We start from the raw sequence: 16,095 nt of genomic DNA on the forward strand, positions 1-16,095 counted from the left end.
GGCTCAAATCGATAAACTTACCATTTTGTAAGCACTGCATTACAAGCAAGCAACATAGATTGAAATTCGGTAGATCAACTGTTCGGAGCAAACATATATTGGAGTTGATTCATTCTGATGTGTGGAAATCACCCGAGATGTCCCTAGGAGGAGCAAAATATCTTGTATCATTTATTGATGATTACTCTAGGAGGCTATGGGTGTACCTGATCAAGAAGAAGTCAGACGTATTTGCGATGCTTAAAGAGTTCAAAGCAAAGTTAGAAATTGAATCCGAAAAGAAGATCAAGTGTTTAAGGGCAGATAATGGAGGAGAATATGTCGATGGTGATTTTCTTTCATTTTGCAAACAAGCAAGTATTCAGCGGCAATTCACAGTTGCATATACGCCTCAGCAAAATAGTGTAGCAAAGCGAATGAATAGGACTCTCCTAGAAAGAGCACGAGCTATGTTGCAAACTGCAGGTTTAGCCAAGTTTTTTTAGGCAGAAGCTATTAAAACCGCCTGTTATGTGATAAATCGGTCACCATCAACTGCAATTGGGTTGAAGACACCAATGAAGATGTGGCAAGGTAAACCAGTTAATTATTCTTCTTTACATATATTTGGTTGTCCTGTATACGTGATGTACAATTTTCAGGAAAGAACAAAACTGGACCCAAAGTATAGAAAATGTATATTATTGGGTTATGCTGACGGAATTAAAGGGTATCGCCTGTGGGATCCCACTGCCTGCAAGGTAGTTGTCAGTAGAGATGTGATATTTGTAGAAGATGAATTGCAAAAAGAACAAGAAAATGACAGCACTATTGAAAAAATAACCACTGTTCAAATAGATGAAAAATGCAGAGAAGGTGATCTTTCTGAAGCAGAACCACAACACGAAGAACAAGAAGCAGGGGCCAACGACATAGAAGTTCGTCGATCCACTCGACAAAGAAGAACACCATCATGGCACTCAAATTATGTTTTGACAAACCATGATGTATATTGTCTTCTGACAGAAGATGGAGAGCCAACAACTTTTATGGAGGCTATGCGCAATCCAGACACTTCTATGTGGATGACAGAAATGCAAGAAAAAAATTGAGGCATTACATAGGAACCATACCTGGAAACTTGTTGAACTTCCAGCAGGTCGAAAAGTCATTGGTAACAAATGAGTTTATAAGATCAAACGATATAGTAATGATAAGGTGGAACGATATCGTGCAAGATTGGTTGTCAAGGGATATGCTCAGAAAGAAGGTATTGATTTCAATGAAATATTTTCTCCAGTGGTGGGACTAATTACTATTAGAGTAGTTTTGGCTATGTGTGCTGTATTTGATTTACATCTAGAGCAATTAGATGTAAAGACTGCTTGGAGAACTTGAAGAAGATATATATATGCTCCAACCAGAAGATTTTGAAGAACAAGGAAAAAAAAACTTGGTTTGCAGGTTAACTAAATCTCTGTACAGTCTAAAGCAGGCGCCAAGGTGTTGGTACAAGAGATCTGATTCTTTCATTATTAGCCTTGGATATAACAGACTTAGTTCAAATCATTGTACCTATTACAAGAGGTCTGGTGATAATGATTTCATCATTCTGCTGTTGTATGTGGATGACATGTTGGTGGAGGTCCCAACAAAGAATGAATCCAAGAATTGAAGGCACAGTTGGCTAGAGAGTTTGATATGAAAGAGTTGGGACTAGCAAATAAGATTTTAGGGATGCAAATCCACCGAGACAAAAGGATAGAACGATTTGGCTATCGTAAAAGAATTATTTGAAGAAGATCATGCAACGCTTCAATATGCAAGAATGTAAGTCAATTTCAACCCCACTTCATATGAATTTTAAATTATCCTCAAGTATGTGCTCTAGTAGTGAAGCAAAGAGGATGAAAATGTCTCGAGTACCATATGCATCAGTGGTGGGAAGCCTTATGTATGCCATGATCTGTATAAGGCCAGATATTGCTCAAGCAGTTGCGGTGGTAAGTCGATTTATGGCAGATCCGAGTAAAGAGCATTGAAATGTTGTTAAGAGGATCTTGAGATACATCAAAGGGACCTCAGATGTTGCATTATGTTTTGGAGGATCGGAATTCATTATTAATGGATATGTCGATTCAGACTTTGCAGGTGATCTTGATAAACGAAAATCTACTACAGGCTATGTGTTTACACTTGCAGGAGGAGCTATGAGCTGGCTATCTAAATTACAAACTGTTGTAGCTTTATCTACTACAGAAGCTCAATATATAGCAGCTACACAAGCATGCAAGAAAGCTATTTGGATCCTAAAGTTGATGGAGGAACTCGGGCACAAACAATAGAAGATTCTTGTATATTGTGACAGTCAGAGTTCTTTGCACATTGCAAGGAATCCTGCATTTCATTCAAGAACAAAACACATTAGAGTACAATATCACTTTGATCGGGAAGTAGTAGATGAAGGAAGTGTTCATATGCAGAACATTCACACTAAAGATAATCTAGCAGATGCCATGACAAAACCAATCAACACTGAAAATTTTGAATGGTATAGATTCTCATATGGCCTATCGAATACATGAGCAACATGAATTTTAAAAATTTATCAAAATTAGCTTTAAGTGGGAGATTGTGAAAATTAGTAAAGCTAATTTTAGAAAATAAATAAATAAATAATAATTAAATAAAATGAAAGGTAATAAACAATCCTAGTTTATAACCTTAAAATTTTAGGATTTGGATTCTCTAAATTTTGAATTTCATTTTAAAGGGTAAAATGTAATCTCTTACCATTTATTTTATAGGTGGGACTAAGAGAAAATATGAGAGAGAAACCATTCAAAGGTGAAAGATCACACTTTATCCTCTAAAATAAAAGTTCAAAATTTAGAGGATCCAAATTCAGAATTTTAATGGTTGAAAAAGAAAAGAATTATATACCTCTAATTGACGGATGATTCATATTGAAGAGACTCAACTGTAAATTGAGTTTTTCTTTAATTCATTTCAATCAAGTCATCTAGATAGAATAACATAATATTTCTTTGAGTAGTTTTCTCCTATATATGTAGAGAGAAGTGTGTTTTTCTTTTGTCAAAAGAGAGTGTTATTGTAGTCTCTTTGTAATAGAGAAAAGTTATAATTCTCAAAGAAAGTCATATTTTAATTTTATACAAATTTCTAATTTTTCATCTTTATATTTTGCTGTGTTATTTGTCTTGTACCTTAAAAAAAATTGATGAAGTTGTACATATAAATACTACAGTAGCTTCTGGAAATAGAGAACTGATAACAAACGGAATAACAAACTAGTCTAGATGTGTTAACAAACTTGTTTTAACTATCTACAATACTGTAATAGTTTTTTTTGTTGACTTACTGTAATAGAATTTACTTAACAAAAAGAACTACAAAAATAATGTAAGAAAAATATATCTTAAATAAACATATATAAGCAAAAAATGACTTAATTTATTAAAATTTATAAAAACTATTTTTTAAAGTAAAAACTTTAATTTTTTTTAACTAATGATATCGTTAACAGATATTATGAATATGAAAAATGAATTTTTTTAATTGAATGATTACAAAAGTTTTAAGATGTTTTAAAATGACTTAACAATATATATTTGGGTAAAAGTGAATATCTCAATATTTTCATATTTATTTATTTTGAGTAGATGAAGAAGAACAAATTATGATCGGGTGGGAATAATATTGAAGCCAGACAGCTTAGCATGCAGATGCGTCCAAAGGAACAAATCCAAGTAGTCCTAAATTCGAAGGTAGTACTTGGAGTGCGTGTAAGTTGTAACCTTTGTCTGAATGCAATGGTCATGGACTCATGGGTCAGCAGGGTCTCCGTTGTTTTTGTTTTTAGCATAAAGCATACCACCCTTCTTGATTCCATTTTCGGTGTTCCAAATTCCAATTCACGCATCAAATAAAATTACGTTTGCAACTCGACATCTCTTTCTCTCTCTCGTTTTATTAATTAACGTTGCAAATATCCACTAATTCCCGCCTGCCCTACCAGCTGCTACACGTTATACTCGTTGAGAAAATATCACCAAATTCTGTTTGGGTCACAAAATAATTTGGTTACTTGCAAATTTGGGTCACACAATTATTTGATCATGTAAATTATGAGATAATATAATTTTCATAATTTGAAAACATACTTTATTTATCATTAGTTGAAAAATGGTAATAGATTTATCCTTTCATACAAAATTTATGTACAGGGAGAAAGAATACGTTTCCGAAACTTTAGTAAAATCAATTTGTGAAACAGAGAAATTTGATAGCGTTGATTAGATATTTTATAAAGTTAATTGTCTTCAATATTAAACATATATATATAATGCACCTCAAAATTTTTTTAATTTTACAAAACTATGTTAATAAATTTTAGAATAATTACCCAAATTAGTGCCAAAAGATTTTAAAAACGGATATTTTAGTTCCAAAGAAAATAAATATACAAAAATATCCCCAAAATTTTATTCCAGTAGACAAATCAGTCCTCAGTCTATTTTTCGATAGAATAATTACTCAAATCAGTCTCTAAAGATTTTAAAAGCAAATATTTTAATTTTTAAAAAAATTAATACACAAATTAATATCCAACATTTTTTTTCTGTAAGATATAATAGTCCCATCTATTTTTTGACATAATGTACTAATGGAGAATACAAATTTAACACACTTTTTTTGTTAACATAATTTTTGCACACATTATAAATCAAAGAAAATAATACGTACTTACCACATAAATGTGTATACTAAGTTAGTCTAATTATAAAGTAAAAATTTAGTTAACTTTTTAAATTAATTAATAATTTAAAAATCAAATTGAGATTCAACTGAAAATAAAAAAATAACTTTAATTAAACTTAATTTTTAGTTATTACACAAACTAAATTATATTAAATATAAAAATATCAAATAACTTTAATTTTAAAATTTTTATAAAATAATCTCTAATAATTTTAATTATTATTATTTTTATTATTATTATTGAGTGACTATATATATATATATACTTTTTAATTTTATTTGTATATTAAATTTACTGTTTATTTTATATTTCAATAACTCAATAATTAATTAGTTTATATATATATATATATATTATATTTTTTAAATATTTATTTAAGAATATTAATAAATATGATATAATTATGAACAGAAAAATATATTAGGATTAATAAAAATATTTTTTATTTTTAAATTTATATTATTCAATAAAATTTAATATTTATTTTAATAATTGTGTACAATTAAAAAAATTATTAATTTGAGAAATTATATATAAAATTAAAAATAAAAACAAATATATATAAAAAATAATATTTATTTATGTTAAAAAATAGATAAAAAATTATTATGCCTGTTAGAATAAAATCTTAAAGATATTTTTGTATATTATTTTATTAGAATTAAAATATTTATTTTTAAAATTCTTAAAAATTGATTTCAACAATTACTAATATGATATTACTCTATAAAAATAATTTTGATTAAATAATTTGTTTTAATTCTGCTTTAGAAAAAAAAAAAAAAAAACAACGCTTTAACGTCACCTAATAATTATGGAGCCTTCTTTCGACATTTCACGCGTAGCTTCTGCTTTTCATATTTTTGTTTTTTTAATTCGGTATTCCCATTTTCTCTTTCGTCTTCGTCCACTGTTTTTCCGAACAGTCTCTGCAGTCCGCACTCTCACCGAAGCTGAACCGCTAAAGAGAGAGAAAGAGAAACACAGCGAACCCTAAGTAAGAGGCTACATTCCCAATATGGAAACGTTGGCGCATTCTCGGCAACCAAACAAGCCTGCCGTTCCTCTCTCCGGCAAGATCAACGCCGGAGGATTCTCCGGGAAGACCTTATACGACGACATCTACGGCGGTCCTCCTCCCAAGCTCGTCGCTTCGGGCCTATCCCCTCGCTTTGAAGACTACAGCGAGATTTTTGGAAGCTTCCACGCACCACGCGCCTCTTCCATCCCCGTGCTGGATCTTCCGGCGGTCGACGAGGCCGACGCCTTCTTTGATCCCCGGAGCTCTGCTTTCAGCTACACCGAAGTTTTCGGAGCCCTTGATTTTGCGGCTTCCTTCGAGGACTTGTTTCACCAACCAAATGGCTTCGACGGCGTTTCTTCTGACGAAGCATGGTATCAATGCTATACCTATCAGTTTCCGTTAAAAGTTAGCTTTCTCTCCGTGTTGAGTGCTCAATGTTCACTGAAATGCGTGATCCGTTTTTCTTCTTTTGTTTGAGGCATAGAGCAGCTTAGTTGCTTTCTGTTACTGACGTTTAACTTGGTTATGGTGACTTTGATTTGAGAACTGGTGTCACTGTTGTGGTTTGATTCAATGAACTGTGGCGCTTGAAAAACTTTGTTGTTGAAATTGGCGCTGCTTTGGTGTTTTGGGGGCACTAAGAGTTTTTCTTCTTTTTATCTTTTTATTGCTTATAATAGTGAACAATAACTGCTTAAATCTTTTAAATTTTGTTTGCATTTTATCTTATATGCACTTCTGGTATCTGCAAATTACGTGTGCTGTAATTTTGAATTATTTTTGTGAATATTGTCAAAAGTGCTTGATTGAGTCATTCTTTCTTCAAATATATAATTTCTTTCAGTATACCTCAATATCTTTAAAGTTGTGAAGACTGTCTTTGTACAAGATCTTTTTTCAATGTTATGATATTCTTTCATCATCTACAGGACTCCTGAAGACACTGACTCATTCTCTGGAGAGTCAGACCATTTCGCAAATAACCAAACCATGCCAAATAGAGATTATTTCCAGTCTGTTGATGGTGATACAGAGTTCAACATTTCGTATCATAACGCCAATGGTGCAAGCACTGAACATAGATCAAAGGGCAAAAGCCACATGACTCAGATGCATGAAATTCCTGGTTCCACTCTAGTATATGATGAAACCATAATGTTTCATAAGAATGATCCATCATTTGGTGCAGACAAGGTGAAGGCTAACCATCCCAGGAAAACGTCACGTCCACGTAATTTTACTTCTAGGGAACGGGCTTTTCTTAGTGATGTAAATCTTCACAATGATTCTCATTCCGCCGAGATGTTCATAACTGTATCCGATATCAGCCTCAGAAGTATGCCATCTCAGGTGCCACCACCCTCTCGTCCACCTCCTATACTAGATGCCAAAAATAGGGACCCTTATGGATTTCATCCAAATAGTAGGCAGGTTGCTTCTGAAGAGACACGGCGTGACACTTCACCACCTTTATTTGATGTGGAGGTTGATACAAATGCATCTGCTGCTGCTACAAAAGAAGCAACGCAAAAAGGTGAAGCAAGACTCCAGAGTGCCAAAGAAATGAAAGAGAGAAAGAAGGGGGCTCATGATAGCCGTGTAGAATCAAGTTATGATGTAAAAGATAGTGAAAGGAAGACTAGATCAAATTGTTTCAATGATGGGACATTGCAGGAGACTTGTGATAGGAGAACTTCCAAATTGAGATTTTCTGCTTCAGATGAAAGACAGAAAGGAGGGAAGGCCGCCCCCGAAACTCCAGATACAATGGAAGGGAAAAGAATTTTAAACATGTTCACTGAAGAGCATCCAAATGAATCCCGGTCATCTCAGGAATCAGATAGAAGTAATGGAGATGTTACATGGAAAGAAGAAACGGAGTTTTTTGAATTGGTCGGAACAGATGAATCTCGAAAGAGAACTCAGCCAACAAAGCCTACTAAAATTTTGGTGCAAGATACCAGAATCCATGGCAATAGCCACAAGGGAATAGTGGCAGCACCTGGTATGCAAGAAGGGTATAAGAAAGTAATAGCAACTGAGGAATATTATCAAGAGGAGGAATACGAGCAGAAATTTAATGCTGCAAAAGAGGTGGATCAAACCAACAAGAACATTCTGGGACCTAAAGCATCTAATGAGGAGTACAACCAAAACAAACAGGTGAAGAAGGGAAAGGTCACCGAGATATTTGAGCAGGAAGAGAATGAGAAGGGTGTAAGAGTGGCACCCCAGAATGGAAAAACTGAGAAGAATGCAACTGAAGCGGACCAATCAGGAAGCTTAAAAGATGTGCCTAAGATGCGAGACAAAGTGCAAAAACAATTGCACATTAAGAAATTGGAAGTGGTTGATAGACAAACATCAAGTGAAGTCCAGTTGGGGGAGAGGCTCGAGGAAAATAAGAAGAAACTGAAAGAGGCTGAAAAGCAAAGTCAGAGTGTGAAAACGCAGAAGCAGCCTGACAAAATCAAAGAAAATGGAAAAAGACAAAGAGAAGCTTTAGTTTTTGGACAAGCAGGGGATAAGGAAAAACTGAAAGATTCTGTGGAGCTAGAAGAGAATGAAGAGCAACTTAAAGAAGAATTTGAAATGGAGGTTAATGAGATAAGACTGCAAGAGGATTTTAAGCAGAGGGAAAAGCAAGCATATGAAAGAGATCTAAACAAAAGGGAACATAATGAGGCTTTTGATGGGTATGGAGACAGGAATACACAAGCTGGTGACAATGAAGGAACCCAGAATGTTCTGCATCAAGCTCCAAGAGAAGAATGGAATGCTGACATGTTGAACGAGGCTCTAAGGAAAAATGAATTTGAAAGCTCATCAACCCAGACATTTGATGGGGAAGGAAGTTCAATTGTATCAAATGAGGAGGGTAATCACACAGATCGTTTTGAGAATATGGGCAACGATGTTAGTGGAATGGGAGAGGATAACAACTCTGGCAGCAAAGATTTGGATCAAATGCAGGGTATTGAAGTAAAGGGCAACATGAAGATTGCTAAAGCAACTGATGAGACATTAGAAGAAGAGATTGGCAAAAACCTTTTAGCTGCTCAGTCAGCTTCCATCCGATTAGAAAATATTGGAAAACTGAAGGTATCTCAAGAACCTGTTGCTGATAAAGAAATTGGAAAAACAAGATCTGAATGCAAAGGTCAAGAGACTAAACTGGAAGATCTAAGGGTGGAAAATCAAGCGGCAAATAAAAAAGTCAGAGTGCCTGAAATAATCCTAGGTGATAAACAGGATTTGCGGCCCACATCAGGAAAGGTGGATGATGGCATGATGAAGGCTGATTATGGAAGGAATACAGCAGCTAAAGGTGGCACAATGCTGGAAGCTGTAAATGTCCAGGGAACTGCTCAATCTACAGAGATAAAAGAAAAAAGTCTCAATGAAACTTCTGCCACTGTACCAAAGGATGCTGAAAGAATGAGAAGAGAAAGAGAGTCAGAAAAAGACCGTCTTAGAAAGATAGAAGAGGAGCAGGACAGGGAAAGGGAAAGGGAAAGGGAAAGAGAAAAAGACAGAATGGCTGTTGACAAAGCAATGCTAGAGGTTGAGAGGGAAAGGGAAAGAGAAAAAGATAGGATGGCTGTTGATAGAGCAACTTTCGAGGCTCGTGACAGGGCATATGCTGAAGCTTGTGAGAGAGCAGAAAGGGCTGCATTTGAGAGAGCAACTGCGGAAGCTCGACAAAGGGCATTGGCTGAGGCCAGGGAAAGACTTGAGAAGGCATGTGCTGAGGCCAGGGATTGGTCATACGCTGATAAGGTAGCTACCGAGGCTAGATTGAAAGCAGAACGGGCTGCTGTTGAACGAGCAACTGCAGAAGCTCAGGAGCGTGCCAAGGAGAAATTAAAAGTTGAGAGGGCTGCATTTGAGTCCAGAGAACGGTTACAAAGATCTGTATCAGACCAATATGCTGCTTCTTCGAGAAATTGTGGAACACAAGTCTGTTCACCCTCTGTAAGTATCCCCAGAATTCTGCTAGAGATAAGTTGCTTAATTTCCATCTAAAGTTCTGATGACTCAAATGGCAGGATACTCAGTTTCAAAACTTCAGCTCATCTGCAGGTTCCAGACATCCATATTCTCTTTATGGTGGTATGTAAAATGCAAAACTCCTCCCATTCTTTAGTATAAATTCTCATTGAACATTCTACCACATGAAGCTCGATAAACTCTTAACGAGAAATTGTTCTTTGCTTAAAGCTTCCTCCTTTTCCGAGAGATCTGAAGTAGAAGGTGAATCAGCCCGGAGATGTAGATCTAGACTGGAGAGACACCGCCGAACAGCTGAGCGTGCAGTAAGATATTCAATCTTTTAACAATTCACATATAAAATGTTCACATTCAATGGTGTGCTCACGAGTTTTATGGAAATTCTAGGCAAAAGCTTTGGCAGAAAAGAACATGCGTGACCATCTGGCTCAGAAGGAGCAAGCTGAAAGACATGTAAGTATGTCGCACTTTATTTCCAGGTTCTCAATTATTGTTTCTATCATTGTGTTTCATTGATTACTTAAGTCTGATGCTGTTTTCAGAGACTAGCTGAGACTCTGGATGCTGAAGTAAAGAGGTGGTCAAGTGGAAAAGAAGGGAACTTGCGTGCATTACTTTCTACCTTGCAATATGTAGGTTGAAAATTCCAAATGCACATGCAAATATTTGTAGGTTCTGGCTGAGTCATTTGGTTTGCTTGGTCATGATGCTCTTAAGTCCTTTTTATTTAGGACCTTTTGAGTTTCAATGGGCAGCATCCCATGAGATATCCTAGTTCTGAATAATCTAGACTTTGATTGTTTTAAGCTGTAGACACTTGACACTACTGTCTTGTTCCCTTTCCTAACTTGTATTCTTTATCAGATCCTTGGACCTGACTCTGGGTGGCAGCCAATCCCATTGACGGAGGTCATTACTTCCGCAGCTGTAAAAAAAGCTTATAGGAAGGCTACCCTTTGTGTTCATCCTGACAAATTACAGCAACGTGGAGCAAGTGTTCAACACAAATACATATGTGAAAAGGTCTTTGATCTTTTGAAGGTATGTCCATGCCATCTATACCTGTTTATTATTATTATTATTATTATTATTATTATTATTATTTGAAGCATATACATAATACATGATAGTTTGGCTTTATCATATTCTCTACGATGTGTAGCTGCACATCGGAATAATTGGACAAGAATTTTTTAATGTGCATTACCTATTCCTCTTATTTTGGATTTTCTTTTCTTCCTTTCCAGGATGCTTGGAACAAATTCAACTCAGAAGAGCGGTAGCTTGCTCGGCAGTCAGAGCTCTTTTCTTGGTACTCCTTTCATGCATGTATACTTCCCCTCCCCTTCCCTCGGTGGGCAGTATTCCTTCAGGGAATGCATAGTTCCTCTTTTTTAAACCTAAGTAATCATTTTTTGTGAATACCTATCCTCTTTAAGAATGCTCCCCGAGGATTGAGTTAAAATTTTAGAGAGGGAAAAAAAAAGGGTTTGAAGAGTAAAATTTTTACCCTCTAAACCCTTTCTCTCCCTCCTCTCTAAAATCGTAACTCAAACACACACCCGTAGTTTTCAGTATTTATATGTATGAAGGAAATTCTAGCCCGTGTGCTATTGCATGGAAATTTAAGAAATTCACAAGTAAATAGATATAGATCATGAGCCTATACTGGCTTCTCTATGACCAAATTACGGAATCCCTTTAATGTTCTAACCATTATTATGAATGGAAACACCATGAAAACCAGTTGGCAGCATGCCGCTGAAGCCACATTTTAGCAAACAATTCATGATCCATTTGAAGACCATGCCATAGTGTTCTCAAGGTTGCATGCTCTGAAGGGAGGGGCCGAGTGGTGTCAGTTTGTTTGGGTTTATGTGATGTGTATGAGTGAATCCTAAGTGAGGGACTTTTAAGAGATGCAATTGAGTGGACAGGTGGTGTGCAAAGGCAACAACAGATTTTTTTCATTTGTTGAGGGGGAAATATATTCTTGAAGGTGACCCCGCAATAAACTAAACTATGGTCCACAATGTGAGGGAGCAGGTCCCAGTTACTAGACTACTAGGCCAATGGACAACATTGTTGAATGTTAAGTGATAAAAAGTTAAAAACCCTGGTGGCCACGCTTGAATCTTTAGTTGGAAGCCACTTAACTATTTTACGTGGCAGACATTAGAAGGTGGTCTGTGTGGTGAACTGAAAAGAATGACGATGGTAAAAGGATCATTCGAGTAATGTGAGATTAGTTGTATGGGGATCACTTTTTGTGGCTGCAATCTAGGTTTCCAGCTTGCTCTCTGTTTGATTATTAAAATATGGCGCATGTAATGCACACGAAGCTTTAGTGTTGCTTCATTCCTTCAACGTGATTTGCTTGTCAAATTCAGAAAAATGGATAATCAAGTCGTCCTTTGAATTGTCTGCGCTCCATATAATAAGTCAGCAATTGAATGCGCTGTTTAATATTTTGATCTTTTTCACACAACTATTCTGGTGTCTCTACCAATAATTCATTTAATAAACAAATAACAAATAACCATATGTGAAACTTTTGAATGTCAGCCATTTTCAGTATCTTTTGTTATTATTTGACTAGTACAAACACTAAATTATTTTTAACAAATAAATTTTATTAATCTATGTATACAAACTCTGAAAAATGTGAATGTAAACTGTATTGATTTGTGTGTAAAATCTGGTAAATATAGATGTAAATTATGTTTTTTGTGTACAAAATTTTGGTAAATATGTATACAAATTATTGTTGGTTAAGTGTTAGCTAAAAATGATAATATTTGTTAGTCATGTAGCATTCCTCTAAAATAATATATGCTGAAATATAATTAAAAGCTTTGCTTATTCAAATGCTTAATCCAACAAAGTCGTTCATGGATAGGGATGAAACCTCAAATTGAAGTCAATTATGGGCATCTAAAGTCTAAGCACGAAGCAGGATCAATGTGATGCCTTCTTATGGATGAATTTATATTTTACTTGTTTCACTCTTCCAAGATCATGATTTTTATGATAGACGACAATTGCTAAACTAAACAGTACATTTAAAAATAAGCTAGTTTTAGTTTGGAATTCACACAATGCTGAGCTTCTGTAATGCCATGCTTGTCAACTCCCTCGGGCTAATTTCTTAAGCATCCGGCAACTTATTTGAATGCTTCAATGTTTTTATTGTGTAAACAATAAAAGTTTGCGAATCCAATGTGATAGTTAACACAAATATTGACGAATGATGTGGATAGAGTCATAGAGGCACTTTGACTGAGCAAATCAAGATTGGTGTAGCAAAGAAAATTTAAATGATCACATTCACAATTTAATATTTTGAATTTCGTTGATCCTGAATTGTTGACAGTAAGTTTCATTTAATTAAGGATGGAATTGTTGAGACGGCACAAAAAGTCAACAGATATTGCATCACTCATAATTGTATTCAAAGTTTCAAACCAGAATTTTGATAATATCAGAGCAACCATTAAATCAATAATCAAAACATGACAACCTCTTCGAACAATATATAGTCCCATTTATTATTATTGTTAGTGCTACATTCCCATCAAAATTCCCACCCACCCCTTTTTTTACTTTCACATCTATACATATCTAATTAATCAATCAAATTCTTGGTATTCACAGAGGAGGAAATCAGCAGCCATGTTTAGATCCTTTAGCACTCGGAGAGGCCCTTCAAAGTATGAGAAATTAGAGAAAGATGGTGCTGCCAATGGAATTTCCAATGAGGAGTTGAAGAGGAGCACAAGTTTGCCTTCTAGCAGGGGATTCAACTCCTCCATGACTGGTTCAACAACCATTGGTGACATCAATCTTCAGAGAAACCCCACTAAGAAGGCCAGCAGTAATCAGAAGAGTACTCACCCTCATCCACTCTTCGGCTTCTTCGATCTTCGCCGGAAGAAGAAAACGACAGCTAGGCCTGAATTCATCAGGTATCTCGAGTATATGAAGGAAGGAGGTGTGTGGGATTCCAATTCCAATAAGCCTGTTATCTACTACAAATGATCCATGAACTTGCTAGGCTTTTGAATTCAAATGTATGTTAAATTGTTAATGTTTCTTCCTTGCTAGCTCTGTATAAATATTGAAAAATCACATTAAGAAGATGTAAAGCAAATCATAAGGGATTATTGTTGTTGTTGGTCCTCAAGTTAGTTAATATGAATCAGTTGCAGACATGCATGCTCATAATTGCTTTTGATCATGTAAGTTTACATATGTTCTATGTGATAGAATTAACAACAATTTTAATCAAGTTGGTCACTGATGTCATCTTTATGAAGCTACTTATTTTATAATCCTAAAACTGTTAACCAAAGGTATATAGATAGGTTATATATTTAACACAGTAGATAATCCATGTTATACCTTTCAAATCAAGATTTAAGAATGAATAATTTCAAGCTTAAGGGGGTAACTTGAGGTGATGGAGTTGTTAATATGATGATACTAGATGAGAAAAACATATTTAATTATCAGCATCATGCTTGAGTAAAATATGGCTGTTCAATCTGGGTGATGCAAAAATCTGTGTAGACAGGGTAGCCGCCATCGCTGACCAATGCTATCAAGAGACATATCGTTATCATTTGCGTAGTTGCTCTGCTATTCTTGAATTATACAATTCTGAATTCTCACGATAAATCTTCATGAGAGTTTATTAATATAACTAAGAAGTAATAAATGAGTATGAGCAACCACGAGACTTTGATATGAGTATTAGTTTGGTAGCTGATTTTTGTATATATCTAACGTGGTTGTTAAATATTATGATTCGTATTTGATAACTAGAAATACTATTTAAGCCGACGAATGTCATTGGCTTAGAACCGGCCGGCGGTGGATACCGGAAATTAACTACTAACGACCATAAAAAATGTTTATCCACTCCCTTAGCTTCTGATTTTTCACTGTTTCATATAAACCCGGAATTTCGTCCCTTTGGGCCTTTTGGATTTTGTTGGACTGAGCTTTTCCAGATGCGGTGACAGAGGTAAACAAAATGTAAGTGGTACATATTATTCCATCCACCACCACCACCACCACCACCGTGAGAGAGGGACAAACGGTTGATTCTGATGCACTTTCTCCAATACCAATATGGTATTCCGTATTCATTAGTTGAATCTTACTTTACTATTCTCCAAAGTCAACACTTGTGTGATGATAATACATGATGCAACAGTTAGTGCCAGGTTATGCTAATGACATGTAATAATCCTAAGAATAGATAGTCAACATTAGTTAGTTAACAAACAGCTAAGAAATACGTTAGATTTACATCATCCTTTAGAAAACGACGTCGTTTTCCTTTTAGGGTTGGGGAAAAGTAAAATCAAAACCCTAGCCTAGCCTCAACGTCTACATCCTCTCGTCACTCTCTCCCTGAACTACCGAGGGTGTGTTTGACAAACGCGTTACAAGAGAAAAAATACGTTTAGCCTTTTTAAAAGTTTCAATTTTTGGTTTGGCAAACTTTTGATTCATGTATACAGAAGTGATTTTACTTTTAAAACCACGTTTACAATAAGCTACAATTTTGAGTTTCTGCATTTCACCAACGGACTTTTAGCCATCAATACTCCATCTTTATTTATCTTTTACCAACTTTATCTTTTATGCATGTTATTATATTATTTATAGAATTCTTATTATTTTTGTTTACATAAACTCTTTTTTTATTATTTATTATTTTTATTTTTTATTAATTATTTATTTGATATTATACAATTTTATAATTACAATTTTTTGTATTATTTTTATTATCTTTTTATAATATAATTTATTATTCTATTAAGTAAAGTAAATTAAACAAAAAATTAATTGTAAATAATAATAATAATAATAAATTATAACATATTAAAAAAGAGTATTAAGAGTATTAAAAATATACTATATAAAAAATATCATAAATTTTTTTTTATTTATTTCAATTACTACCAAGATAAACATTTAATTTTTTTTATTATTCTTAGTACTCTCTAAAATTTATATTTTGTTAGTTTTAATTAAAAATATATTTTACCAATTTTTATATATTATTTTTATTTTAGTGTATAAATATTAATTTTATTATAGAATTAATTAATAAAATCTATTTAAATATCTAAATTAAAATGATAAGATAATATACAAAAATTATTTAAGTTGGTGTCTATTTTAGTAATTTTTTATCTAAAAGTGATTTTGAGTAGTATAATTCAAACAACATTTATTTTACTATAATTCATTTTGATGCAAAGATTGCCAAACATAAATCACCTTA

The 16,095-nt window shown here is 34.3% G+C and overlaps 2 protein-coding genes across 4 annotated transcripts; both read left to right on the forward strand.

Annotated features, from left to right (window-relative positions):
• Positions 1–5,587: 5,587 nt before the first annotated feature.
• On the forward strand, positions 5,588–12,356 carry LOC112749468 (uncharacterized). 3 transcript variants are annotated; one of them, XM_072218592.1, is made up of 9 exons: positions 5,588–6,157; positions 6,716–9,761; positions 9,836–9,899; positions 10,008–10,102; positions 10,185–10,250; positions 10,340–10,429; positions 10,662–10,838; positions 11,045–11,109; positions 11,545–12,356. In XM_072218592.1, the coding sequence occupies exons 1-8, from the start codon at positions 5,781–5,783 to the stop codon at positions 11,078–11,080; spliced, it is 3,951 nt and encodes a 1,316-aa protein (XP_072074693.1). In that variant the 5' UTR covers positions 5,588–5,780; the 3' UTR covers positions 11,081–11,109; positions 11,545–12,356. The 3 variants fall into 3 exon arrangements, with proteins under 3 accessions (XP_072074693.1, XP_025653501.1, XP_025653502.1); XM_025797716.3 differs by lacking the exon at positions 11,545–12,356 and having other exon boundaries at positions 11,045–11,485; XM_025797717.3 differs by lacking the exon at positions 11,545–12,356 and having other exon boundaries at positions 9,845–9,899; positions 11,045–11,485.
• A 1,113-nt stretch (positions 12,357–13,469) lies between these two features.
• On the forward strand, positions 13,470–13,835 carry LOC112749469 (uncharacterized). The gene has a single exon (XM_025797718.3). It carries the CDS (start codon positions 13,470–13,472, stop codon positions 13,833–13,835), a length of 366 nt encoding a protein of 121 aa, XP_025653503.1.
• Positions 13,836–16,095: the final 2,260 nt, after the last annotated feature.

The sequence above is a fragment of the Arachis hypogaea genome, chromosome 15 (assembly GCF_003086295.3).
Source record: "Arachis hypogaea cultivar Tifrunner chromosome 15, arahy.Tifrunner.gnm2.J5K5, whole genome shotgun sequence".
Taxonomy (NCBI): Eukaryota; Viridiplantae; Streptophyta; class Magnoliopsida; order Fabales; family Fabaceae; genus Arachis; species Arachis hypogaea.

Coding starts and splice junctions, on each gene's coding strand:
- LOC112749468 (XM_072218592.1), top strand. CDS start 5,781: ATGGAAACGTTGGCGCATTCTCGGCAACCAAACAAGCCTGCCGTTCCT. Junction 9,762..9,835: donor CACAAGTCTGTTCACCCTCT/GTAAGTATCCCC, acceptor CTCAAATGGCAG/GATACTCAGTTTCAAAACTT. Junction 10,251..10,339: donor AGGAGCAAGCTGAAAGACAT/GTAAGTATGTCG, acceptor TGCTGTTTTCAG/AGACTAGCTGAGACTCTGGA.
- LOC112749469 (XM_025797718.3), top strand. CDS start 13,470: ATGTTTAGATCCTTTAGCACTCGGAGAGGCCCTTCAAAGTATGAGAAA.